Below are 27,270 nucleotides of genomic sequence, written 5' to 3'. Positions count from 1 at the left end.
TGTTTGACTTCCGATTCCATTTCTATCGAGAAAGTTCCGGAAGTGTCCCGGTAGATGTCGCGGGCTTTGCGGGACGCAATCTTATCCAGTACTGCACTCTTGTCTGATGGATTGTTTTTACGTTCGAAAATAAACACGGTTGCGTTCTCGCTTGCCTTGTTTGAGAGACGAAATGGCCATATGATTGAATGCGTGTTGCGCACAAGGAGATGAAGTGAACGGTCAACGGTAACTTTGAAGTTCGAGGAAAAGCTTCCACGGAGAGGAGAGCGTTTTAAAGTCGTTTGGAGTTAACTGTTAAAGCTTTTTGCGTCTTAAGAAAGCACGTTCTATTTAGAATCTACAAAAAATTGTGATTCCTGAATATTAGGTCGGAAGTCCATCTGGAGGGAGGGGGGGAGAGGGGCAATAAAGAAGAAGACGCGCGCCTACGCTGAAGATGTCGATCGTCGTGAGAATCGTAAGAAAGTGAGCGACTCGATCAGCACATCGTCAAGTTTATTGCGTAGCTACTGTGATCTTCGGGTCAGATAATCATTGGGCACAGAAGCAGAAGAAGAGGAAAATAACAACTTCTAGTCCTAGTAAGTAATATTCGGAGACCTCATATAACTAGAAAAGAAGAGGAAAAGCGACAGGACGCAGTCAGGACAGAAAAGATTCTACTTTAATTCCTTTGATCCTCTGCACGATCGAAAAATCTATTTCCGGCTAGTACACGACATTGCAGAAAGAGAAAAACTTGTCGCGAATCTTCCTCGCGCGAGATGACCGGCAATTCTTTCCCGAGACAAACACCAGGGTGATCTAGTCGCTAATATTGTATCACAAACACGAGAGTTCTTGAAAGAACGAATTGGACGAATCTTCTTTAGGATAGATAAATAGACAGGTAGGTGAATGGTTGCGATCTCGCATGGAGATTAGATGGGCGCTGTTGAGGTTAGGAATGATCGCAGCGTGTGGCGAAACTTCACCGAAGAGGAGCGCCTCGTAGTTTGCCAAGTTTTTGATTGCTTTCGTAACTGCTTTTCATCGCATCGTGACGTCTAGGTACACAACGCTGAGAATGATGGACGCAGGAATGTACACGTTCAAACCATTTGTATTTACCAAGCCCGTGGTGAAAGGAAAGGAACAGCCAAAGGCCAGAAGCGGCCACCGGATTGCTTGTGATCATAGGAATCTGTACTCATATGGCGGCTTCAATCCATGTGTATCTGATACCGACCCTGACATGCGTGATGACCAGATGTGGAGTGCTAGCAAACCACTGTTTAAGGAACTATGGCGTTTCAACTTTGTTAGCAAGCGCTGGTCCCGGCTACCTGGCCAGGAAAATATGCCGAATGAACTAGCATCGAATGCAGTGATACTGTGTGGCAATACACTGATGGTGTATGGTGGCACTGGTGTGCCATTCGGCGAGAGCTGCAGTAATCAGCTGTACGTCTGCAATGTGGACGATGGCGCTATCAACGCCGTGCCAGCCATAGGCGAGCTACCTGAACCTCAGTATGGGCAGGTATAATCATTTTTGTCCTTATCATTTTAATTTCTATCTTCTCAGGGATATAGTACCAAGATTTATTTATCTAGTCATGTACCCTGTGATTTGTAATTTTTGTTTCTATTATATTGGAATAATATTGTTTCTATTAAAAATTGTCATGCATAAGATAGGAAAACTTGAAAACAGAGCTTGAATTGTTTGCTTGATGGTTTAACTATTGATTGGCAAACCATTAATTTTGTTCAATAAGAGATAACTGCTCTGTCATGGAACTAGCCAATATCCTAACAAGAAATTGATTAAAGTAATGAAAATGAAAAAAAAAGATTTATCAAAAACTAAATGTTAATCTCAGATTTTATGATAAAAATCTCAAGACTCTAATCTACACTGTTTTCATCTGTTATTATTTTTTTTATTACTTATATGCAACAAATTTTTACTTGTATAATAACTTGTATAGTAGTAAGATTATTTATTTTCTATCGATAGGCACTAGTATGCCATGGTTCCTATCTCTATACAGTCGGTGGCACTACTGGTTATGAATATACCTGCGACATTCACCGCTTCGATTTGAGAAGAGGTGTCTGGGAAGTAGTATATATTTGCTCAGGCAAGGATGAATCAGAACCTCATGGCAGATACAGGCACGAACTTGCTTTTGATGGCAAGATGATCTATGTTTTGGGTGGTGGTACTTCGACAGAATCATATGGTTTCTTGGTGAGTGAATAAACATATAAAGCTTCTCTTAAAAAGTATAAAGTAGTACAACTGCTTTTATATATGTCATGGTAAAAATATAAAATTTAGTAACTGTATATGAACTAGTTAATGTATGCATTTATTTAAGGAATTTTAGCAAAAGTATCAACTAAATATAAAAATATCTATTATTTCTAATAAATGTATTGATTTATTAGATAAGCATTTGCTTATAACACATTAATAAAAGCATAATATTGTGAGTCTGTAAAAGTATACAATTTAATACATGTATTTTGACTAGTAAGTGTATATGCAGTTCTAAATTTTATGCTTTTATTGTGACATATATATTAATATAATATGTGTTGAGGTGCATATATATTAAATATATATATAATTATTAATATATTGAATTTTCTGTAAAAGTATATATAAAAAAATATGCAATATAATTTTAATTTTCTCGTGTAATGTTTTGAATAAATTTTTTCAGGAAATACCGGCGTTTGATTTGAAGACTAATAGTTGGAAGATTTTGAACACGCATGGCGAAACTGAAGAGACTATGGTACCGGCGCCAAGACGTTGTCACGGTTCTGTGCAGTACACAGACGAAAAGAATGGCACTACTTCAGTCGTTATATCGGGTGGTTACAATGGCGACCGAGTGTTTAATGACGTTTGGCGACTTAATCTTAGCACACTGCGATGGACACGCTTGCGAGAATGCATTCTACCATGTCCAGTGTATTTTCATTCAGCTGCGCTGACTCCGGAAGGTCGCATGTACATATTCGGCGGTATAGTCAAAATGAACAACAAGGTTATTATCGTATTCTAAATAATGTGACGTTCTACAAAGGTTTTTTATTCAATACACTTTCATTTACTTGTAATCAATTATTGGTTATTTGAATATTTTCATCATTACAGGTGAAAAGAACAAACGCGGTTTACTCTGCTTGGCTAACAATTCCCAAATTGTCCGAGATCTGCTGGGAAGCGTTGAATTATTATTGGGAGGATTTGAAAGACGCTTCACCGGACGAGTTGCTTAGCATGGGGATACCATTAAAATTCGTACAAAGACTTGAATTCTGCGACTGGTGAACGATTAGTTTCCTCGATATCTTCAAATTCTCAAATCAGATGTTTTTTACGCTATACGCACTTTAAAATGTTCGGCCACGCTTCGATCATTCGATATTTAGATTTATATAGAGGTGATTCAACTTCTGAAATTTTTGATTTTTCGAGAAATGATGAAGTGTCGAATTCTCGTATCTCTTGTAGCAATAGAAGAGTTTCTCCTGTTATAGAACGATTCGAGACGCACTGTGATTATAAAATAATGGCAAATATGAGATATTTTCCAACAATGTACACAAGTGACACAGTATAATACTGGTTTACACAAAGTGTTCCAACTATAACAGTGTTACACTGTTCGATACAGTAAAAAACTAAATACGAGCGTGTAAAATATGTCAATGTTATTAACTACTATGTTAGAGCTACCAAATAATTTTTTAAAAAGTACTTATTTTGCAATAAAACCTTCAAAAATCGCCAAATCTGAAAAAATTATAACTTAAGTTTAAATAAAAATCATAAATTTATTATTGATACACTAAATATAATTATAAGAATAGAATGGAAGACTGCAATGCATTCTGGTGTTACACTGTGAAATTAAACTGTTCCAACCGTTTCAACAAGTACTTTACACAGTGGAAATATCTCTGTGTCCTAGCTGAAAAAACGGCCATGGAGAATTGGATATGCATGCTCAATCAAAGTTGTCAAGTATTTTTTACTAAAAAAGGGATTAAGCTTTTAAAAATTTTAAAGTGTAAGAGCTGTGTTTATAAACTCAAATTAATGATAACATGTTTTTCAAATCTCAAGTATATAAATAGTATGCAGAAGTCAGGAATGGCCAAGAAAAGGTAGGCGATCTTCACGAGCAATAACTGCAACATTAATCCAAAGACTTCTTCTTAACTGACCAATGAATTTCTGATTCCTAAATTAGAATCGCAGTACCACAGTTTCATCAAATCACTGGAGTATCAAAGATTTCTATTCTACAGACATATTGTTGCCAAAAGGACAAAAGTGTCAGAATGTAAAAGAGAAATATTTGGAAAAAATGATCTAAATTAGGACTAAGTAATACATATAATTTTATTGCCATTACTAAAATTCTTGACGGAAGTTGAATCATCCTTAACTTTTGATGCGACTTTTTTACTATTTTATCATAGTAATGTAATCAATCAATGTAAAGTAATTTCACATTGTACATTACTATTTATTATATTTGTGACAGTTGTAACTTAATAGTGCAAACTATTATCAAAATACCAGACCTTTCTTCTTTCTTACATTTGCGATTCAATCTGACAATTAACTTTAAATTACTGAATATGTATGGTATTTTCCTAATATTAACAGCAATTTGACACATCTCTGTCTAAAACATTGTACAAATATAATAAGAATAGTTTAAAAGAATAATATATAAAAAGTTACATAAATTTAAGGATATGATTCATCATTCATATATTTAATGTTATGTACAGTATATTCATTCTGCCTTTATTCTATTAATACATAGTATTAAATGTATTTACATCTGTTTCTTTAAGAATGTTAGAATTAGAGATCATCGACGATTCACTGCGCGGCGATGAGATTTTTCTGAATATTTAGATGTGACAAGTGCAAATAATATTGAAGAATGCATGGGTCTGTTTTTTTTAGTTTGAACTTCTTGCATGGTTTACATTTCCTCTTTTTCTCTAATGAGTTAGAAATAAAAAAAAAAGAAATAGTGCAACAAGTTTCAGTTAAAAAAAATAGACCTAATACAGTATTAAATTGTGTGTTTTGTCTCAAAAAGATTGTTAAACGTATATTTGTCCGCAGTGCCTATTAATTACAGCGATGCTCGTTAAACTGCTCGTTTGATAAATAAAAAATTTCAAGGATGCCCCTTGACCGTAGTATTAATAATTTTCATTATTCTTTTCCTTCGTGCGTATATTTTAGGTTAAAAAGAAACATATTTTGAGCACAAAATTTCAACATAAATATTTTATACTTCATGTCATATGTATTTATAATGATTTAATCTTTCGTCTTATTTTTTCCTATAAATATCCGGGATATTAGTTTCATATTTTTAACTCTTTTTTTTTTTAAATAGGTGTTTATGCATTTTTTAATCACTTTTCTATTTAAGTCTTTTTGGATATGATTGAATATATGTGTCTATTAATGCCCGCGATGTAACTTCGCGATGTAAGATTGCTTGAATATAGGATTAAATTTCATGATTCTCTAATTCTGAGCAGTGTACCATGCATCGTAATTATGCAATAGATCCGATCCTCAGCGCTGTTTACCTAAGGTATTAGCTGTACATTAACTAATATCTGTTAAAAGAAAAAAAAGATTGTAAATACAAAAATGGAAAAGAGAGGAATACGGAAAAATCGATTCTACTGATTTAAACAATTTTGTTTCACAAATCCATATTATAATGAAAATTGTAAAAAAAATATCGAGATTTGAAGAAATCACATAAGTAACAACGATCAAATTGAAGACGAAAAAAGATATTCAAGACTCTCTAGTGTCTGTATCTTCTTTAAGTTTCCAAATTACTGGTATTTGATCAGAATAAAAGTTTTTTTTTTTTTTAGACAAAATCGATGTAATTTTATTTTCGTTGATTGTATTCTATTATTGTCCCGTTATTTAAAAGTAAAATAAAAAATATATTTGTAGAGTATGTACTAAAAATATTTAAAATTATTTATATATATATATATATATATATATATATATATATATAATTACAATTAATTTAAACATATTTTTAGCAAATCGAAAAGTGAAAAAATACGTAAAGAAGTTTTACGTGACTCTACTTCGTCCTCTCGTGTTGCTCGGAAGGAGGATAAAATAAAAAATCTAGCAGAGCGTGCTATCTATATACCAAGGACATTATTTTTATTGTGATTGTGCTAACGAGGACGATAAAGACGTATTCGTTTTTGGTTTTTTCCTTCATTGAGATATTTTCCAAAGTAATTTAAACAGTCGCGATGTGGGGATGTGATGAAATATATATAAAGGCAACATCCATCACGGGTATAAATAAATCTTCTACAATTTCGCGAGAGAAAATTGTTGTGCAAAGAAGTATTTCTGTTCTTTAGACGCGGAATCAAAAACAATTTCGGTGAGTACAATTCCCGTATCATGAAAAAGTGTAATAACCGATGCCAAACCGAGTAACATTTAATTTGTCGATTTTTACAATCAGAATATATTCCAATATATACATAATAGATTTCAGATATATAGATATAAATTTCGAATAAATATTGTCAATTTGGAACATTAAATAATGCGTCATTTGCATTTTGCGTCTATGATTGTACTACAAAAAAATTTTATGGAAAAAATTCTTATATACTTTAATGTTAATTATTGAAATTATTATCAATATTATTGAATTCAATTCGCGGCCGGTTTAATATTTATATTTATACGTATCGCATAAATTCGCGTAAATATTTAGTATCTTCAGAGAATTATCTTTAAAAAATACTACCTTTAAAAATATTCTCGAAATCGAATGTATGTCTAAGAGAAAAGAAAAACATTCGCATATATTTATGACTATTAAGAGAAACATTTTTTTAAATTTTAACAGTTAACAATTTTTATTAATCTAATTATTATCCAATATTTTTGTTATTTATTTTTCAACTATTTCAATCTATTCCAATCTTTCAACGCGATTTTTGTTACACGTTTATCGAACACTTATTTTGTAATCTACGTTCGATGTTTGGCATCGTTTAATAAAAACATTTTGCAAGATTAAAAATGTAAGTTAATATTTCTTGTTAAAATAAGAAAAAATTTTTTTTGTTAAATATTTAACTTCATTAATAATATAAAGGAGCTAAGTATTAAATCCGAAGATTCATCGATGGCTGTGTTCCAAAATTTACTGCCGGTACTAAAAATCTGTAATTTACGTTACATATACTGTACATTTTGTGTACTGACAATAAATTTTGGAGCACAGTTATCATTTCAAAACGCGAACAAGGTAACGAGCGCGAAAAGCGTAGTCACACACTTGAATTTGGCGCGGAAGTCCGTCATTGTTTCCGCTTCCGTGGTGGTGCTGGTGCGCCTTCCGGCTCCGGTGGAGCGCGCGTGACTTCGCGCGATTCGCAACCGGAGTAACCGGAGTGACCAGCTGCGCAACTCACTTCAGATGCTTCCAAGCTGTGGTACGGGACGGACGTGCGTGCGTTTGTTGCGCTGAGTCGTGGTCGCGTGAGACTCGCGGTACCGTGTTTCTTCCTCTCTTCCTTCTACGTGAAAAAGGTCAAGTACCCGCGGTGAAAGAAGGCTTGCGAAATTTAACGGTTGATCACCGAACAAGCTCGCACTGAGCGACATTCTCGTCGCCGTCAGTTCCCGTTTCTTTTCCATGCGTCGTCCGAGCACGCGGTCGAGCACGCGCCGATCCGAGATGCGCTACCAGGTATTTATGTAGTACCGACCACCGCCGCCTTCGAGCGTCGTACACCCGCCACCCTCGGCGTCCGTCGTCACGTCGGAGGTCGGAACGGAGGAAACAACCCCCCCCCCCTCCCGGCATCCCCGAGGAAAGCAACGTCGTTGTCGTCGTCGAGCAGCGAGGGTGAGAAGGCGTGAGAGAGGAGCAAGTGGAGAAGGAGCGATTCCGATCGGAAACGGAAGTGGAACCGCTGCGACGACGATGGATCAAAAACGCGTGTACAAGTTAGTGCTAACCGGAGGTATGTAACAGGGGTACAATCGCATTTATCCTCCTTCCGTTTCCCTCCCGCGCGTGCAAAGCTGCTCCTCCGAGCTGGAATAGATTAAGCGCGAATTGATTCCCCGTTCTGGACTTCGCCAACGAATCTCGCTGATCGGGAAAACCGGAGCGAGAGCGAGTCTGCAAGAGTAAAAGCATGTGATGCGAAGTGTCTCCCATTGATTTTTTTTCTTGGAATTTGCATATTTTGTGTGCTCCGCGATAGACATAGGGTCCGTTTTTTTTCCTACATGGGAACTCTTTTTTTCTCACTGCAGTCAAATATCGAAAATCTATTTCACTTTTTTCTAAAAGTATACACTAGTTCAGGTATTAAAAAACAGACCTGATATGTTGTAGATAGATAAAGAGCTTTTGTCAAGCAATTTTAGAAATATTTTGCGATAAAGTATAATATGAGAATTGTGGAAAACTCGATAACGATACCACATACTTACCTTGGTCTACTTTACCTCAGTTTATTTTAAACTTCCTCAGGTACATAAACTAATGCTTATTTCCACCAATATAGTTTAATTTTAATTTTGATTTTATTTTCTATCTTTTTCTAGTTATATAAGAATTAGAAAAAAATTATACGAAGTTAATTGAAATTAATTTATATCGATAGAAAAGAACAATGCCGATTCTTATTCGTTTCACATTTCGATTGATTCATTGATTTTCATGAAAACTTCCGGCTTTATTATTTTGTAATGCATATTCATCTATCTTACAATTATCGGAATCTAGCATTTCTAATCGTAGATATACGCAAAGAAGCGTTTTACGTCATAATTAAGAATTGTTCTTCCGGGTGAAATCTCGAAGACAAAATCAGAAGAAACTGATATTAATCGAGTTGCGACAAAATAAAATGTAATAAAAAATCCGGAAAGAGATACGATCAAAAATAAAAGAAGAGAAATGAAAATTATATAGGTTTACAGCGAAGCACGTGTTTCTCTTAAAGAACATTCCAGAGCTGTTTTCTCACTACCGTCTAATTCTTCAGGTAGTCTTCGCTTTCAAACGCGAAGCACTGGCATGTGTCTCTGTTATTTTTTTCCTCTTTTATAAATCTCTTACTCCGAGGACGATCACTGGCGATTGCTCGTCTCGTAATTTCGTGCAACGCGAGAATAGAACGTTGACGGACATGAAAATAGAACACGCGCGTGAGAAGTTTCTTTCACGCGGAATTTTCACGGAAAGAAGTTTTTCCCGGCCGGTGTGACGGGCGCACGTGGTATGGATCGCTCGTGTTTTTCTTAATCTTAGATCACAATCCAAAGTCCATGATCGAGAAAAAGAAGAGGAAGCATGCTAATTGTTAGCAGGAAAGCGTGAATTTTTTATCCATGTAAATCGTATGTAAAATTGAGATGTAATTCGATATAATTTTCGTAATAATTGAATTTTGGTGGAATCAAGTTCTGGCGCTTTTCCAAACAGTTTTAACATTCCCTGCAGACAAGTTTTAAAAAAGCTTCTGACGATGAGGTACAAAGAAGAAGAGAAATCTGAAAATATATTATTAGAGAGAAAAATGTTTAGTATTTGTGGCTATAATTGCATGGTAAAATAATTAGGAGCTCCATTTTTATAATAATTATTATTATAACATTATATATAATAATAATAAATTACTACCAGTAATAGTAATAATAATAAAAATTATAAAAGTGCTGTAATTGACAATAATAATATTTAATGATTAAATAATAGATAATAATATTTATAGTTTTATTAAAACAATAGATACAAATGATGTAAAGTAACACAGGGAAATATTATATTCTTGTTGTTTGCCAATTTTAAACAAAGATGAAATGGTCACTGTGTTACACTGTGTCTCTTGTTGAAAAGTACCAAATTTATAGTTGGCACCGAAAATGATTATAAAATATAGTTATTTTGGTGATTGCAACAAAAAAATTTTTTCTCAGTGTATAGAATGCTTTTACTCTTATCGTTTGGAAATTTTAGTTTAAGGAAGTTTCTGTATTTTTCTAGAAACACACACAGAATAGGATATCACTCAGAATTCTTGAAAGAAAGTCTTCAATGAAAGAAAGTATAGGATAGAAAGAAACTCCAAATTAGAATGAATTTTTGTATACAATGAAAACAAAGGAAATATCTCAATCTTTTCGCATACCTGTCTTTTGAAAGATTTCTTTTTGAAATACGTCGAAAGCTTTCTATATATTCTTTATTGTAAAAGACAGTCCTTTATTTTATGTAGTTGCCCCATCTTAGTGTTTCCAACTCAGTAGAATTTCTATCAGATTTGAAGTTTCCTTTTTATTGAGAGATTTTTTGGGGATACAAAAAATTTAAGAGAGTTTTCAGGTAACTTTTTGAGAGGAATATACAAAAAACGAATTACAGCTAAAATATTGAGAAAGTCATAATATAAGGAATACCTTTGAACAAGCCAACACTGAGCTGTCCTTCAGATTTATTAATTTTTTTCAAAATTCAATTTTGTCTTTTATTTTAATAAACTCACAGGAAATTTTTTTCTAATTAGCATTCTAATATCTAATATCGCATTAATGAGCGAATATTTATGGAAACAACTGACAAATTTAATTTTATGCAAGAGCAATATTAGCTCAAGCAAAACAACAAAATCACAGTAACATCAAAATAAATGATTGATTGAAAAGTGACTTTTAACAATCAAATTTGCAACTATTTTAGTATCATTTTGATTTATAATGATTTGTGTTTTACTTGGGAGTTATTTATTTCAAATAGAAATACACAAGAAAACTTCAGAAATTAACGCGCAGATTTCTGACAGTCACAAATTATAGTAAATATTTAGAAACAAAGTCCTGACATTTTTAGATTTATCCTTTATTTTCTTGAAGAAATTATTACTGTAAATATAGATAATATCCCTAGTGAAAATTTTTTTAATAATTTTTATATGAATTGAAACATTTTTCAGAAATACTAGAAATATTCGTTTAATCTTCTCTCAGAATTTTTCACATTCTGAAATATTCTGAGATTTCTCATTCCATAATTTTAAAAAAATATTTTTTAGTTTTTTAGATTTTATAACATTTCATTTCAGAAATTATACTTACAAAAAATCTTAGAAATCTTACGAAATTTCATAATTAACATATATGAAAAATTCTGAGAAAAGATGTAGATTTTTTGAGAAGTGTTCCAATTTGTATTAAAAAAAATGTGAGAAAGTTATAAAATTATATAGAAATTCTGAAAAATCTTGAGAAAAATTTTCACCAGGGATCGTAAATTCCGTTAGATCGAAAATTTTGCAAAAGAGATATCAACTCAGTTTATCTCGCCATTCGTGCTGCTATGACACCGCGCCGCACTGTCTCTTACCGTTCCCCTTGCAACGTTTTGTAACGTTCGTTATCGTAGCCACACGCGGATGTCGATCGATTCCACGCGCCACACAGGAACACGCGGTCACAACTGTACCGGGTGACCTGAGAGAAGAGTCCTAACCGAGAACGAAGCTCCGTCTGCATAAATTTTCATTTAATCCATTGTACAAAATTGGACAAAAAGAACTTTATACTTTATTCTATATATATTCATGTACTTTTTTTTGCGTCATTCGCATTATTTAGTCGCAATCCGTATTGTTCATTGTGCTGCATTATGATTAAAGGCTAACTTTACTCTTATTACGTTACAAAAGTAAGTTGCGATTTCAATTTAAAGTCGAAAATCCTACCTTTCGACAGAATAAAATCGCTCGGAGTTCTCGAAAGAAAACACTTTGCTTGAAAGAAAGGAACTCTGGATTAAGGCAGAAAGAGTTTTATACAACAGAAATACAAAGGAGGCACACCACGTCGACTTAGATTGTATTACTCATTGTTTACTGACGATAGCCAATGTTGAATGTGAAATAGATCCGCATCTTGTACTGAGATCAACTGCACGCTTTTCAGACATCTCTCAGACATCCGTGTTACATGAGTCAGACAGTTATTTTTCTTCAGCGTCGATATTGCTTATATTTATCAGCAGATAAGAGCGGGAAATTACTCAAATCTGATAATACAAAAAGATAATGCAAACGACATAACAGATAGCCTTGTCGATAAATTCGTTTTATCGTTGTCAACACGTTATCTTTTGTTGAACGGATATTTATATCACTGACAGATTCAAAACGTAGAATAATTTAATAAAATTTAAATAATGAAATTTTTACAAAATCTAGAACTTGAGTTGCTTGGTACGAATGAGTATAATAAAGAAACCTTGAAAAAAACTTTTCTATATGCTCCTTTTTATTTCGACAGAAATTCAAGGTTTATATGCTCACAATGAGTGGCAATAATGTATTCGAATAATGGAACATAAGATACGAAAAGTATAAGAAAGGTTAAACATGTAAATAATTACATCAAATTAGAAACTAGTTTATTTAAGACTTCTGAATAGTCATCACAGCCATATTGAATCGTGATGTCATGACCGAGAAATGATATGTTAATTTTTATTACGTATCATTTATAAATAAACATAATTTGGATAAAAACAAAATGATGAAATTGCTTTAAAACATTTATAAAAGTAGACGAAAACTGTGTTTATCCTCTCTGACAGTCAGTAAATAATCGTAAAATATGATAAAAGACACATGATGTGCTTTTATTTAATGCACATACCTAGGTTGTTTTCACTTACACGTGTCTCTTATCGCACTTTTTACGATTATTTACTGACTGTCAGGGGAGATAAGGATAATTTTCGTCCATTTTTACAAATGTTTTGAAGCAATTTCATTATTTTATCCAAATGTCTTTATTTATAAATGACACGTAATAAAAGTTAACGTGTCATTTCTCGCTTCTGACTTTACAATTCAATATGACTATGGTGATTACTCAGGAGTTTTAAGCATCAACAATAAAGAAAATAAAACCAGTTTTTCAAACTATTAGACAACATACGGACAACATACGTTTCGGATTTACTTAGTCATCCTCAGCCAAATTAAAAAATTATAACAAAAAGAAATTAAGAAGATAAGAAATTCTTAATTTCTTTCCATTATAATTTTTTAACTTATCTGAAGATGACTAAGTGAAATCGCAAACTTCCGTATGTTATTTTTAACGGTTTGAAAAACTAGTTTTTTATTTCTTGGTTATTGACGCTTAAACTAATTTCTAATTTATGATCTAATTATATGCTCGTGTTTGACCTTTGCCGTACTTTTCATTGCTTTGCAATTCCGAGCTAGACGAAATAAGATATTCTTTATCTTCTAGAAGACTAATCTTGATTTAAACACTCATACAATTTGAATGAGAGTTCCTATGAAACTCAACGAGTTTTGTAGTGAAAGTAGGAGAAAAATTATAATAAAAAATCTTATTGGAGAGGAATAATTTTTTTCAAAAGTAATCTTAAAAATAATTTCATTGTTTTTTATTGAAGGGAAATAATTTGGTTGCATTTTTTATGAAAAGTGTGTGGAGAATCAAGAAATTCTGTTCTGTTTAGTTTTTGGGATAAGGGTAAACATTAAATTAGACTTAATATCAGGATATGATACGTTTTTTTTTATAAAATAGCGGAACATTTTTTTAACTTACCAAGCAATAAATAAAAATATTAATTTGAATTGATTCTCCTCACTTTGTTTTGCTAACTTATGTAGATATGACATAATATTAGATTGGATATCAAGATATAACCAGAGAATTGATTGTGTATTTTGAAATGAGATGAAAATTACAAAAGTGAACAAATTCACTTGGCCAATTAAATTATGAATATTCTAGTGTATTTGCTCACTTTTGTAATTTTCACTTTACTTTGTGATACACAATCGTCCCTCAGAGAGAAGAAGTCTTGGAAAAGTTCTGGAGTTTTTTTTGATGGGACGCGTGATTTATTTTGAGATTGGATCGTGGTGAGCTCAAATTCACCATTCCGATGTATAACGAGCATGATGCATAACGTCGCGACGACTTAATAGCCATGCTGGCGCGCGCCAATTAAATTCAATTTGACTTTTATTGGCGTCTGCCATTTCATACGCTCATCGTTTATTTTATGTAACGAAAGAGATGAATAAGGAGATGGTATATTATCATAAAGTAAAGCGTAACGATCCGAATATATCGATCTCAATTCTCACGCAAATTTTTTCAAGAATTTCAGCGCAAATCTGTCTAACACATGTTTGTTATTGCAGGACCATGTGGTGGCAAAACAACCGGACAGACCAGGCTGTGCACCTTCTTCGAGAATATGGGCTGGAAGGTAGGTAGAACCCTTTGGTTTTAAAAATAAAAAGTTTCCGCAAAAAAGAAAGAAAGGAGAAAAAAAAACAAAAATTTCCATTGCGAATTTTCCCCCTAATTGATTTTTCACTTTTTTTCTCCAAGCGATGCTCGCTCCATTCCACATTAGATTCAATTCGATAGATGCCGTACACCAGGGTTGTTCGTTATTGATGGAATAGCCAAGCAGGGGATAATTTTCATTCTATAGAGTCTAACATGTACTTGCAGAAATCGTTCGATTGTCGCATGCAGTACAATAATATTCGAGTCAAGGATAACACATTACGGCATAATCGAGCCACATTTTTTCCATAGCTCGTCTCTCTCTGGAGCGAGATTTTACCTTGCCTTAAGTTGTACAACGAGTCGTAACTGCGTGTAGAGGTCGATTCTTAAATATCAACTATATCACTCGTCGAGCTTTGCGGAGTGCATACTTTTGATCGATTTAAAGTCGAGTCTTTCTTAAAGAAAAAGAAGGAAAAAGGAATGTTATAACAGCAATGATCTTTAAATTATTCTAAAAAGTTTTAAATAAATTATAAGATTATGAATCAATTTCTCGCAAACTGAATTTCGAGTAAAAAAAAAAATTTTTTTTAAAGAGACGAAAACGCGATCTAGTTTCGGGGGCTCTTACCCTTCGTTTTGGATTCGATAGAGCGGTGGTTGTCTTCTTTTTCAGGTGTTCCGTGTCCCCGAGACAGCGACCGTGCTGCTCAGGTATGCAATTATACGATCACAAGTTTACAAAAAAAAAGCGAGAGACAAAGAGAAAGAAAGAAATTGGAACAAGAGTCACTCTTGGACGATTACGGTTTTCTTTCGAATTAACCCTGGAATGCCCTTACGATGAAGTATCTCAAGGATTGAAAGAGATGGAGAGATAATCTGGGAAGATTAAAATTGAACATTACCAAAAAAAAGTAAAATTAATTTGAAAATTTTTCAAAATTACAGGGAACATAAATGAAGATATATAAAATGAAAGTCTCACAAATCTCTGTGTACTTGATTTTTTTACGCATTGCAGGGTTAAAAGGATTTTTTGAAGACTGAAATAAAGCCGTTCGCCTTCTTGCTCTCGTTTAGTCAAGTATCGTGAAGAAAAATTCGTGAAATAAGCTCCGAAGAGTAAATTTTAAGTGAGCAAAGTAATTTGCGTCTGCGTCTCGAAAAGCTGTACGCAAAAACTTTCAAGATTACTCGACAGGAGTTTCTAGAAAACTTATTATAATATTTGCACGTTGATTCTATTTCGCAAGAAAAGACACTGTGGTGAGACGTTTAGAGGCGATTTCAGATAGATCCATGTATAATAACGAACTCCTTCAATTGCCGCTGTAATTGCAGCTGCGAGATATATATTTAAGACTGTTCTAACGTCACAATTGCGTTGCAAACGTTTGATTAAACTCAATTAATAAACGCTCGCGTTGTAGTGTGTATCTAGGCAATTGTCTCATATCTGCTGTCTGCTTTCTTTCCATTTCAGTGGCGGCATCAAGTTTTCAGACCTGAACGCGGAGGAGGGTAAGTTTGTTGATTATATCATTTTTACGCCCTACCCACCCATTTCTTCTTTACACTCACGTCTTTTGTCAGCGCATTTTTATTTACATATATGTATTCATTTAATAATTAAAACGTAAATTGAAACATATCTCCAATAACATATAGATATGCGGAAATTAGCGTAGGAATGATTTTCAATCCATGATGCAAATTCAGGCCAAAGCTACAGTAATTGATATTATTAATTAAAGAAGGATCAAACTGACTGACTTGTTCTTTCGTTTATCTGGCAAAGTTGGAAATTGGATTAATGTATTAACTGTCGATTCACTTTTTCCTTTTTTTCACGATTTTTCGAAAATAAATGAGAGAGAAGACGAATAAAATGCGATATTATTATTATTATTATTATTATTAATTTTCACTATCTTGTATGTGCGAAGAAAAAATTAAAGGTTGATAAAATCAAGAAACGTAAAAAGATTACAAGATAATAATTGGTATTATATATATATTATGTAACTAATTTAATATCAAATTATATTCAATGTGTAGATGAAAATGTTTCAACTTACAAAGTCTTCTTCAGTTCATGATTTTGATATATAATATTAAAATTATGTAGCAAGAAAAAAGATATATGAACTACGCTGAAAAAAATATGTTTGGTTGAAAATGGACAAACCAGAAAATTCTGATTATATCAATCAGAATTCCGATTATCTCAACGAGATTTTTCCAGTTAAATTTTCTGATTAAATCTACTAAAATTCTAGTTGAAATAATCGGAATTCTGATAAGTATAATCAGAATTTTCTGGGGTTTGTCCATTTCCAATTAAACCTTTTTTTCGGTGTAGAATACCTTCATATTTTTATTGTGTAATTTTAATATTAACCAATTTCAAAAACGTATTTATGTACACATTTTGAACATTATTTGACATTAAATTAATTATATATATAGGTACCTATTGTCTTGATTTTATATATAGGTTGCCTTTATTGTCTTGTAATCTTTTCTTCGTTTCTTAGCCTTACCAACCTTCAATTTTTTATTATTTTTTTGTCAACCTTGAAAAATTGCGACTTGGAAATATTACCCCGGTAATACGATGGATTGCATCAACTATCGCAATCGTGATGTGAGGACAAGCACGGACGGAAAAATCCCAAGTTTTACAGAGAAGAACAGAGAGAGAAAAAGAGAGAGAAAAAGGATATCGCATCTTAATATGACGAAAAAAAAAAACCAGTTGGACCTGTTATATCGCATATGAAACATCGGATGCCGAAAGATTCACCTCTCCCGCGCGGAGTAAACGTCTCGTTGCGCCCAGAAACGACTGTAAACGTTACGTTTGATGAGCACGATGGATTGCCGCGAGCTTGTTTCGCATTTCGTTTATACAGCAATCCGGTTGCGTAACGTCAAAATTCTTGGCTTACGCTAAACTTGGCCTTCCGTTCTATGATATACACTGTTAAATTTATAACACGTCAAACTATATCATTATCCAATTAGAGTTATTTATTTTAATTATTTCTATAAGTCGCCATTACTTCTACTTAATATGTCGTTAATTTAATAATATAATTAAAATAATAGAGTTCAACAATTTAACTCAAAAAAATATATTAAATTTGATTAAATGATTCAAATTTAGTTTATTATTTATTACATAAGTTCATACGTTAATATGCGTGTTGTTTAAAATTCACAGATATGAATTGAGTTACATACACGGAAGTTAAAAGTAACAAAATGTTATTTAATATTGTATTTACGGGAGATTATTATTGCTCCTTTGATATATATTTAATAGTGTAGTGTGATGGACTTTGTTCACACTGACTGATCGTCACGCGAAATTTCATTACTTATTGCTTCGTCCGTTTTATGTCTCGCCTTGTCAATTGGTCCACCTTTCAGTCTTCCGTTCTATTTTTAATCTCTCTTGCACCATTATATTTCTCCCGCAAATAACTTCGCGCAAAACGTATTGTGTGCGCTCGGCCGAGCTGTCGATGCACACTTTTTTTTTTATTTTATGAATTCATAAAATGTCCCACCCCACCGGGAATGAAAGATTTGCGTTATGTCGAGATAAGATAATAAATGTTGCTACGTCGGAGATCGCGAAATTGTGTTCATTCGCCCTTACGTAAGACGATCGTGCGACTTTAATCAGCTCGCCCTTGAACGGAAATGAACGAACATGAATATCAGGCTTCCTCCGCTTACGTTTCATGCATACGTTTTAACTTGTCGCGTATATCAAATTTATCTTGGTTTGTATCTTTTCCATTATACAATTATAAAAACTATATAGAACGTTAATCATGTCAATAAAATTGAGCTGGAAATAATTTACACGAGACACTCTAGATAGCAAGTTGAAATTGTTTGTCATTATTTGGACAACGTTGGACACTATTTTGAAAAAAAATTAACGAAAAAATAACGTCAGCTTGCTACTTGGGAATTAATCATATATTAAATCATATATTAATCATATGTTAAAATGACGTGATTTCCAAGAGGAACAAATCACGATAATGACGTTAAAGTGAATTACAAATGACTGAAAAATGCTAATTTTGATGTCATTCTGATAATTTGTCCTGCTTTTTTTAGATTGTTTTATCAAAAATGACAGTTTTTATAAAATGTTTGATTTCTCGAGTTGACAGTAAATTTGCGGAAATAAAAAAAAGTTAGAAATTCATGACTTTAGTCTACACTGAGAAAAATATCTGGTTGAAAAATTCTGATTATATCAATCAGAATTCTAATTATCTTAACTAGAATTCTAGTAGATTTAATAGAAAATTCTAGTTCACTCTCACTCTCTCTCTCGTCTATTTTTTAATTAATCCAACCAGACATTTTTTCAAACATTATTTGCTTGCATTCGTATTTTAAATTTCATCACGATAGATTAGCACTTTTTGAAGCTCTAAAAACTTCAACTTTTCAACTCTTTTGATTCCTCGCAGACTGTAGTTAATTAAAAGAACTGACGTACGTATGCGTTTACGATGTTCGTGACGAATCGAAAGACTAAAAACGTTGAATTGTTATCGCCTTTACTTCTCGTCATTTGTCATTGTGCTATTCTTTTGCGAAGGAACATTCGTCAGTCAGAAAAGAAAAAGATAAAAAAAAAATGATGTTGTTGGCGAAACTCGGTAATATGATCCGCGTGTTTTCTTTCTTCTCATTGTCGACGATATTAGACTCTCGACATTAGTCTGCTATACTTGCGCAAAGGATAAAAAATTTCATTTAATTTCGTTAAAAAGAAAGATTGTACAGAAACCGAGAACAATCGAAGAATTCCAAACTTCGATGGCGCAAAAATTTAATTCGTATCTTCATCTAGCGAGACTTCTTTCATCAATTCCTTTCAATGAATCTTATTTCTTTCGCGATCTTTCTTATTTGATCGTCGGGTGCAAAAGCGAGAAGCGTGATATTCTTTTCAACTCGAGTTTCCAAGTCTTAATGACGACGCGAGGCCAAGATCAAGGTTGGTTCTAGCGGAGAGCCCGTATTCCTTGCACGCGAGATCCTCTCGTCTAGATCATAGGAGCGAAGGCAAAGTGAGATGGCCGGAGATCTTGGAGATCAATTCTGGCGTGGGTGAGTCCGAATTATCGCGCTAGAGTATATAGCCTGAGACACGATGTAACACAGTGTAAGAACAAGCATAAGGAAGACAATTGGTTTGAAAATATTTGAGCTCTTTTTAAGATAATCAAAATTGTATTTTTCACCAATTTTTCACTGTCTCGCTTTAAAGAATATTTGAAGGCCGACTTTACGAAATGCATTTTGTTCAAAATTTATAATTTTCGGAAAACGAGAAAGAAAGAAACTACGCATACAAGAAAATTATGCACTTTGCAGAAAATAACAATATGCCAATCAGTAGGATGTGAAATATTAAACAAAATTGCTAAAAATATTAAACAAATGCATTTTATTTGTCTCTTTAAAGTTAAAAAACATAATGCACTTCCAAATGTATATGTTTTTTCAGTATGTAAAGCCTATTCTGCAATGTGCTCTTTGTTTCCTGTTTTTTATTTTTTATCTTTTGCTTTATTCTCCTTTGCAACCATTTTATCGACAATTGTATTTCTTGTCTCTTTCGAAGTTCCTTAACTTTTATCTCAGACGACAGAAATCGAAAAACAGGATAAGAAGCAAAAAGACAAAATGTAAAAGAATAGCAAAAAAGAAGAAACAAGAAACAAAAGCACATTGTAGAATAGACTTAAATTAACGATGAAAAAATGCTTTCTGAATATCTCAGCGTAGCTTATAATGAGTCTTTTAATACTAAACACTACGCCATCTCTAACTAAAAAAATAAAATTTGGAACAAAATGCATTTTGAAAATCTGCTCCTCATTTGTTAAAATTGATCTTTAGTGCTTAGTATTTTAAATAGAATTTATTGCAGTAATATATCATTTTTTCTCCTTAAAGAAAAAAATGTTTTGATTAGCGTTTTTTTTTCACTAAAGATGATTTAATGCGAGGTCGAAGCGTTTGAAGTTGTTCAATATTTAATTAATTTTTATTTTTGTGCGAGAGAGAAATATGATTATTTATTAGCTTGCTTTATTTATCTATTAGTATTGAAATTTGTTCTTAAAAAAGTTACCGATTTAATTCTCTTCGAAGAATTGTAGGTTGAAGAGCCTAATACATGCCTAATAATATTGACATGATGAAGTGAAAACCAAAAGAGACTTTCAAGTGTGCGAAATAATCTCCGATTGTTAAAATAAAATAAAATAATTTTTTATCTATGCTCATAGAATTTTATAAAATTAATTTTTCTATTAACACTTTTTCAATTTGTTAATTAACAAGTCGATTATAATATCGACACACTTTTTCATGCTGCCTAGTAGACATAGGAGCTTATTTTATCCCGTAGTCGCATCTTCCTGGTTATCGATCGCTTCTCGTAGTCCCGTTATGCGTGTCGGCAATATTATACATATTTTATCAATTAAGAGAACTAAACCTATTTTCGGTCACAGTGGATCTTAGTGCTTAAATATTTCAGAATTTATATACATATTCAATTCTGCAAATCGTCGAAATCTTTTGTTCTATTTCCTATTTCTTACATTTTAATTTTTACACTTCATTGTGTCTCAGCCTGGAATGTAAGGCAGTCTAAAACTCGCCGACAAGAGACGAATCCTCGCGTACTTCTCTATTCTAAAATAAACCAAATAAACACCATCGGTGAAATGAAATTATCCAAGACAAATTCTTGCCTTCTTCAAAGTTGGCAAAATAATACAGACAGAACCAAGGATCTATTAAATATGTAAATATAAAAAATATCGATTAAAAAAGGTCGCGAATTTCGTTTTCATATTTTAATGAACGAGGATCGTCCGCCTGTCTCGCTAGAATCTCGCTTCAAAAGTGCCTTATCCAAGAATCAAGATATAATCAAGGATAAGATCTCTAACTATAGAGAATTATCTTTTAGACAACTTGATTAGTATACTCGTTATAATTCCAAAAATATCATCCCTAAAAATATCATCCCTAAAGAAGTTTATTGAGCTAAGGCTTTCTTCCTTAGAATTTCAGACCTCCTTTATCGAGATAAATGACGCGATTATTCAGGCTAGCGCTTCAAGTATCGCTGAAGTCCATCGTTCTTCGCATATAACAATTCGAGGGAAAACATTCATTGTATAATATTGCATTTTCTTACGTATGTTGCAGCATTCAAATTTCAGGAAAATCTTTTGCGCACGATGATACAAATCGAGAACACTTTCTTTCAACTGGGTGAGAGTTGTTCGAGGAATTGCCTGATCATCTGTGATCGCGGTGCAATGGATGCCTCCGCCTGTTAGTACAAATCTTTGAAAAGAATTAATTTAATTAGATAAAATTTTCTCAGTAGTGAAAAATTAATGAGAGAAATTTTGCAGTCATTTCAAAAGATAAATGGGAGCTTATGATGGCATCAAACGGATGGAACAACGTCGAGCTAAGAGACAACAGGTATTGAAATTAAGGATACAAGAAAGTTTGTAAATTCGTCTTTGTCTTTGGGACCGATATGAAAATTAATAAATTAATCTTCTCATCCTTTTTAATAATATTGCAGGTTCTATTTGTATATTTGTATTATATTTTACTGCTGACATTAATTTATTTAATATTTTCACCATAAAACAATTCGTTTTTTTTCCCGTGTTGATCAGGTATAACCAGATCATCCACATGGTTTCGGCCGCGAACGGCGCCGAGGAATTCTACTCCACAGAGGAACACGCGTGTCGCTCCGAAGGTGTCGAACTCGCTCGTGAGCTCGACTACAAGGCTGCAGCTGCTTGGGTCGGTCATCCGTACTTTGATGTTATCGACAATTCGCAGGATTTTGAATCAAAAATCTGCCGGATGATCGAATGTGTCTGCCAGAAACTGGGCATCGACACCGGTGACCGGTTGCGCGCCAGCAGCCGCAAGGTCAAGTTCCTCGTGACAGCGCCACTGCCGGCGGATAGTGAATTCCCGCCTTTCCAGGATTTCGACGTCGTGCATAATTACCTCCAGAGCAACAATCCCAAGATGCAGGCCCGTTTACGCAAGCGCGGTCAAAAAGGTAAATCATCACCTTGCGACCGACGAAAAGCTTTTGCTCTCTTTAGTGATCCAATTGTTCATAAAGCATATTATCACTTGAAAGAGAAAAGTTTATTATCATTATCATAGGAAAATTTGATAATTTTTTGTAAATATCTTTGAATTAGTATCGCATCATTGTCACATTTTACTTTTATACATGAATAAAGATTCGAATGATGATATAATTTGAATTTTCTATTCTTTATAAAAGGTCACTGGTCATATATTCACACAATTCGTCGACCAAAAATATGCGGCCAAGTAATCGAGGTGAAGACCCAGCTGACGCATCGAGACTACCTGAATATGTTGGCCCAGCGCGATGACTCGCATTTCACTATCTTCAAACGTCGCCGTTGCTTTCTAATCAACAATCAGTATTTTCAATTAGACATATACAGAGAACCGGCGCATCCCAGGTAATACAACAGTATTCTCAACACTGAATAAATTAAAACATTGAATTAAAATTCTATCCATTTTCGATGGAAAAGTCGATTCTACATTTATCGAAAAATTAATAAAAAATGAACTTGGTAAATCCAAAACATCTTACATGATTAATCTCTTTATACTTGTCGCAATAGCGTGCATACGAAATATCTCGAAAAATATTTCGATTATAATTAATTTCAAAATTCAGATTATTAAATATTAAAATATTTAGTTTTTAAAAGGCACATCTTTTTCGCTTCTGCTAAGACCTTTCCTTCATTCTTACTTATTCTTATGTACTTATTCATCGGAAGAGAAGAAAAAACATCGTGTCACTCTAAATAATGTAACTTTTGCATACTTTAGATGTCAAGGCTTAATGTTACTCGAAACGTACACAGCGTTGACGGCTGATGAGTTGAAAAACATTTTGCCTCAATTCCTCATAATCGAGAAAGAAGTCACCGGTAATCCAGACTACAGCATGTTCAACCTCAGCTTACTCGAGGAATGGAACAGTACCAATAAATACTGCCACAACTTGCATGGTATTGTATTGACGCGTACTTACTGTAACTAAAAACTCTATTTATTTTGTTATATAAATACATTCATTTTTATATCATCTGTTATAATCTTACTAGAAAAGTTTATTTCTTATAGTATATAAACATAGAAAAACTCGATGAAAATAGCTCGATGATTTAAACTTTTTCGGCCATTCGAGCTTCACGTAGTTCAACCGCATTAAATAGTAACTACCTGAGATTACTAATGATAGAAACCGCTGTATCTGAATGTAAACGAATATCACTTGACATTTTGCAGGCACTATGCAATTGGCAGACAATCAAGGTATCCCGATTTCGAAGAGTCTAACGACCGTGATACAAAGCAACGGAATCGATTGCAAAGCTGATAGTACATTGAATCCGATTATAAACTGTCAACAGACGATTGTTAACAAGAGCGTCAATGGCGCCCGAAATGGTTTGACCAACGGTAAGGCGACGTTTGCCGAGCGATGTAACATAAATGGCGACGGCCAAGAACCAGAAATTCGCAATGGCGATTCAACCATGAGGCCCGACGAGAGTTTGCGAGAATTAAAAGTCGATAAACAGCAGAAGAATGGATTTGATAATAGATTCTTAGGATATACGGAAAATTAAAGAAACAAAGTTTCTTAATAAGCAATTCGCAAACAATTCTGAACTATAGCAGAGACTTAAATTCAGTATCGATGCGAATCTTATCTGAATTAATACTGACTAAACAACTGCTAGTGCGATAGACTTCTAAAATTTCACACAGATAATATCTATTTTTTAATCAAACTTGCGTGTCGTACTTAAGGAATTTTCGTGGAGGGTCTTACGGCCAAGTTTCGTCAACGTCGGTTAAATTTGAATCCGAATTAGGATCCAACGTAAATCTTCCAAGAATATGACGAAATTTGCACGAAATTTCAGAAATTCTTAAGATATTTAACAGATTTTTAAATAATACATTTTTCATTCTCTCTAACATTTTCTTACAATTTTAAAAAATCTCTAAAATTTTAAATGAAAAAATAATATTTATAGAAAATGATGATTGAAATTGTCACTTTCGTCCTTCGTGTGATATTTGATAAATTTCATTACACTTCTCGTATCATTTCTTTTTGAATGTATACAGGAAAGAGGAGATAAAGAATGAGCTAAAGAAGAATTAAAGATGAACTGAACAAAAGTTAAAGTTACGCGACATTGATGAAACGAGGTCCTAACAAGTTTTCAATACAGCTCCATTGAATGAGCGATGTGCATTGATGCACCAAGTATTTGTACTTTACTTTACTTTATTCTAGTTTACTCTTCATATGCTTCAAGTATTATCCAACAACTTTTGAAAGCTCGGAAGAATGATTGTGATAAAGAAATGTGCGTATCGTATTACAAGAAGTCAGCGTTTTGAGAACGTGAATCTTAAAAAAAGAGAAATATCGAGCATTTGAAAAAACAATGTTATCGGGCCACATATCCTAAGAAATTATTAGAAAATTCTCTTGGAACTATCGCAAAATTTCTGAGATATAAGGAATTCAAATATGTTAGATATGTTAAGTATCTCTGTAACGTACTTAATGTCAAAAAAAGTTACAAAAGATGTCAAAAATTTATGTTTCAACAATGTAGTATTTTGCGATACATAGCTGATACAGTACTGCAATATCAAAATTTAAAAGTGAGTTTTAAAGTGAGCTATCAGATCTTTAGCACTTGCATAAATTTCTACATGTATATACGCCGTCAGAAATGCCTAGCCATTTGTATTTGCAGGAATATCAAGACATGTTCAAGTCGCGCTTTCTTTTAAAAATATTCATACATTATGATTAATGGTTATTTGAAAAATGATAATGTAAACTTAAAATTGAACTAAATTCAAACTAAACTGAAACTAAACTTAATAATTTATAACTTTTTTTAAAACCAAGTTAAAGTTAAACTTAGCAATTTAACTCAGTTAAGATACAAGGATCCATAATGAATTTAAAAGTTAAGTTAATAAAAAAAGTAATTGAAAAATTAATTTATATAATTTTTTTTACATAATTTTTCGTATTTTGCCTTTCTCACATATATAATGTGGCACAATTATTTAAATTTAATTTAATTTTAAGTTTACGTTATAGTTTTTGAATAACCATTACAATGCACGAATATTTAAAAAGGAACGCGCCTCTTGAACATATCTCAATACTCCTGTAAATTCAGATGGCTAGACATGTCTGACAATATGTGTATGTACTAGAAAAGAAATTAATATCGAGATATTTCGCAAAATTCTTGAAGCACAAATTCACCTGCGGCAACTTTAGTACAAAATTCCTCGGAATATAATAATATTTTTATCTTCTAATTAAGATCGGAAATTGTGAATTTTTAAAATCTTTAGATTAAAATTAACTCGTTTGATTGCAAAGAATAATAGTTTTTTTTTTATTTAATTGGAGGAAAAGATTGAAACTTGTATAATACTTTTTAAGGTATATTATCCAATGTTTCTTTTATTATTGTTTTTAAAAAGCTATCCTATACACGCGTGCGCGCGCGCACACACACACACACATACACACATTTATTTTTTTAAATTAAATTTTTCTGAATTTTTTATTTCAATTTTTATAAAAAAAAATTTAATTATAAAGTTTCTTGACTAAGAGAAGATTGGAGATAGTACAAGGCTGTATTCGAAATATTTTCGAGCAGAGAATGAATTCTTTTTTATCGTCGAGCAAACCAAAGCTTTTTTTATTCTCTAAGAGTATTCTCAAGTTTTTTGAGAGATTTGTATATATTTTTTAGTATATAGGAATCCCTAAGTCTTTAGATTTCATAAAATTATAATCTGATAACTCACTCAAAAAATATGGCAATGGTATAGAACAACCTATTGTTGTAATCATGGCGAATTCTTAACGATTTAATATATCAGTACTTAATAGGTGTTCTTGCCTATAGAAGTAATTAAGTTAATTGTATATAATGTGGCGCAATTATTTTTGAATCTACCATTTCTGTGATTAATTGTAATATGTGTTGTCGATGTAATTGCGAGAGATCTCACAAACAGCGGGACAAGAGATTTACTGGAAAAAGAAATGATGATAGAAAAGTATAACTTACGAGATCCTATATATTTTGCTCGTGACCCTAAAACTTGGTGATGAATTCTGCGATGACGCTTATCCATACGTGTCGCTTTCGCATTTTCTACACGCCAAAGTAATCATTCACAAATTTTTGCTACTGTTTAGAGATGAAGTGCCTGTGAAACATTCATTCGCGGAAATAAAGAGAAAGAAATATATATATGTATATATTATAAAAATATATATATGTATAAAAACACGAAAGTCTATATTTTCATTCAATGATACAACGGTGAATTATCAATACGCACTCAGTTTACGTAGATAATGGATCTGAAGAACAGAACGTTGTACCCATAAGCATCTAATAAAACAATATCACGTGCCTATCATGTCTTATATCTCCACCATGTGCTAAATCTATTTAAAATATTTCAAGAGAAACTCTTTCTTTTAAATGAAAAGTTAATTTTTACTTTAATTCTGTAGTTATTTCTTCTACTTAACATCTCTGAATAACATTCCATTTAGAATGACTTGTGATTAAAGATATATTATATTTTTTGAATAATCTTGAATGAAAAATTTTAAAGATTCA

The 27,270-nt window shown here is 32.7% G+C and overlaps 2 protein-coding genes across 3 annotated transcripts; both read left to right on the top strand.

Annotated features, from left to right (window-relative positions):
- Positions 1-124: 124 nt before the first annotated feature.
- slim (scruin like at the midline) lies at positions 125-5,940 on the top strand. Of its 2 annotated transcripts, none has more exons than XM_087410960.1 (5): positions 125-584; positions 1,054-1,525; positions 2,006-2,239; positions 2,718-3,047; positions 3,158-5,940. In XM_087410960.1, the coding sequence occupies exons 2-5, from the start codon at positions 1,070-1,072 to the stop codon at positions 3,332-3,334; spliced, it is 1,197 nt and encodes a 398-aa protein (XP_087267086.1). In that variant the 5' UTR covers positions 125-584; positions 1,054-1,069; the 3' UTR covers positions 3,335-5,940. The 2 variants fall into 2 exon arrangements, with proteins under 2 accessions (XP_087267086.1, XP_087267085.1); XM_087410959.1 differs by having other exon boundaries at positions 125-892.
- Positions 5,941-7,492: 1,552 nt separating this feature from the next.
- On the top strand, positions 7,493-27,059 carry Ttd14 (TRPL translocation defect 14). The gene is made up of 10 exons (XM_011053045.2): positions 7,493-8,079; positions 14,314-14,381; positions 15,090-15,127; positions 15,900-15,937; positions 21,686-21,814; positions 21,898-21,970; positions 22,174-22,574; positions 22,809-23,016; positions 23,399-23,580; positions 23,861-27,059. Exons 1-10 carry the CDS (start codon positions 8,040-8,042, stop codon positions 24,202-24,204), a joined length of 1,521 nt encoding a protein of 506 aa, XP_011051347.1. The 5' UTR covers positions 7,493-8,039; the 3' UTR covers positions 24,205-27,059.
- The last annotated feature ends 211 nt before the right edge of the window (positions 27,060-27,270 follow it).

Source organism: Acromyrmex echinatior, chromosome 11 (genome assembly GCF_024713525.1).
Source record: "Acromyrmex echinatior isolate Ae372 chromosome 11, ASM2471352v2, whole genome shotgun sequence".
NCBI lineage: Eukaryota > Metazoa > Arthropoda > Insecta > Hymenoptera > Formicidae > Acromyrmex > Acromyrmex echinatior.
This window is presented reverse-complemented; position numbering and strand designations above follow the sequence as displayed.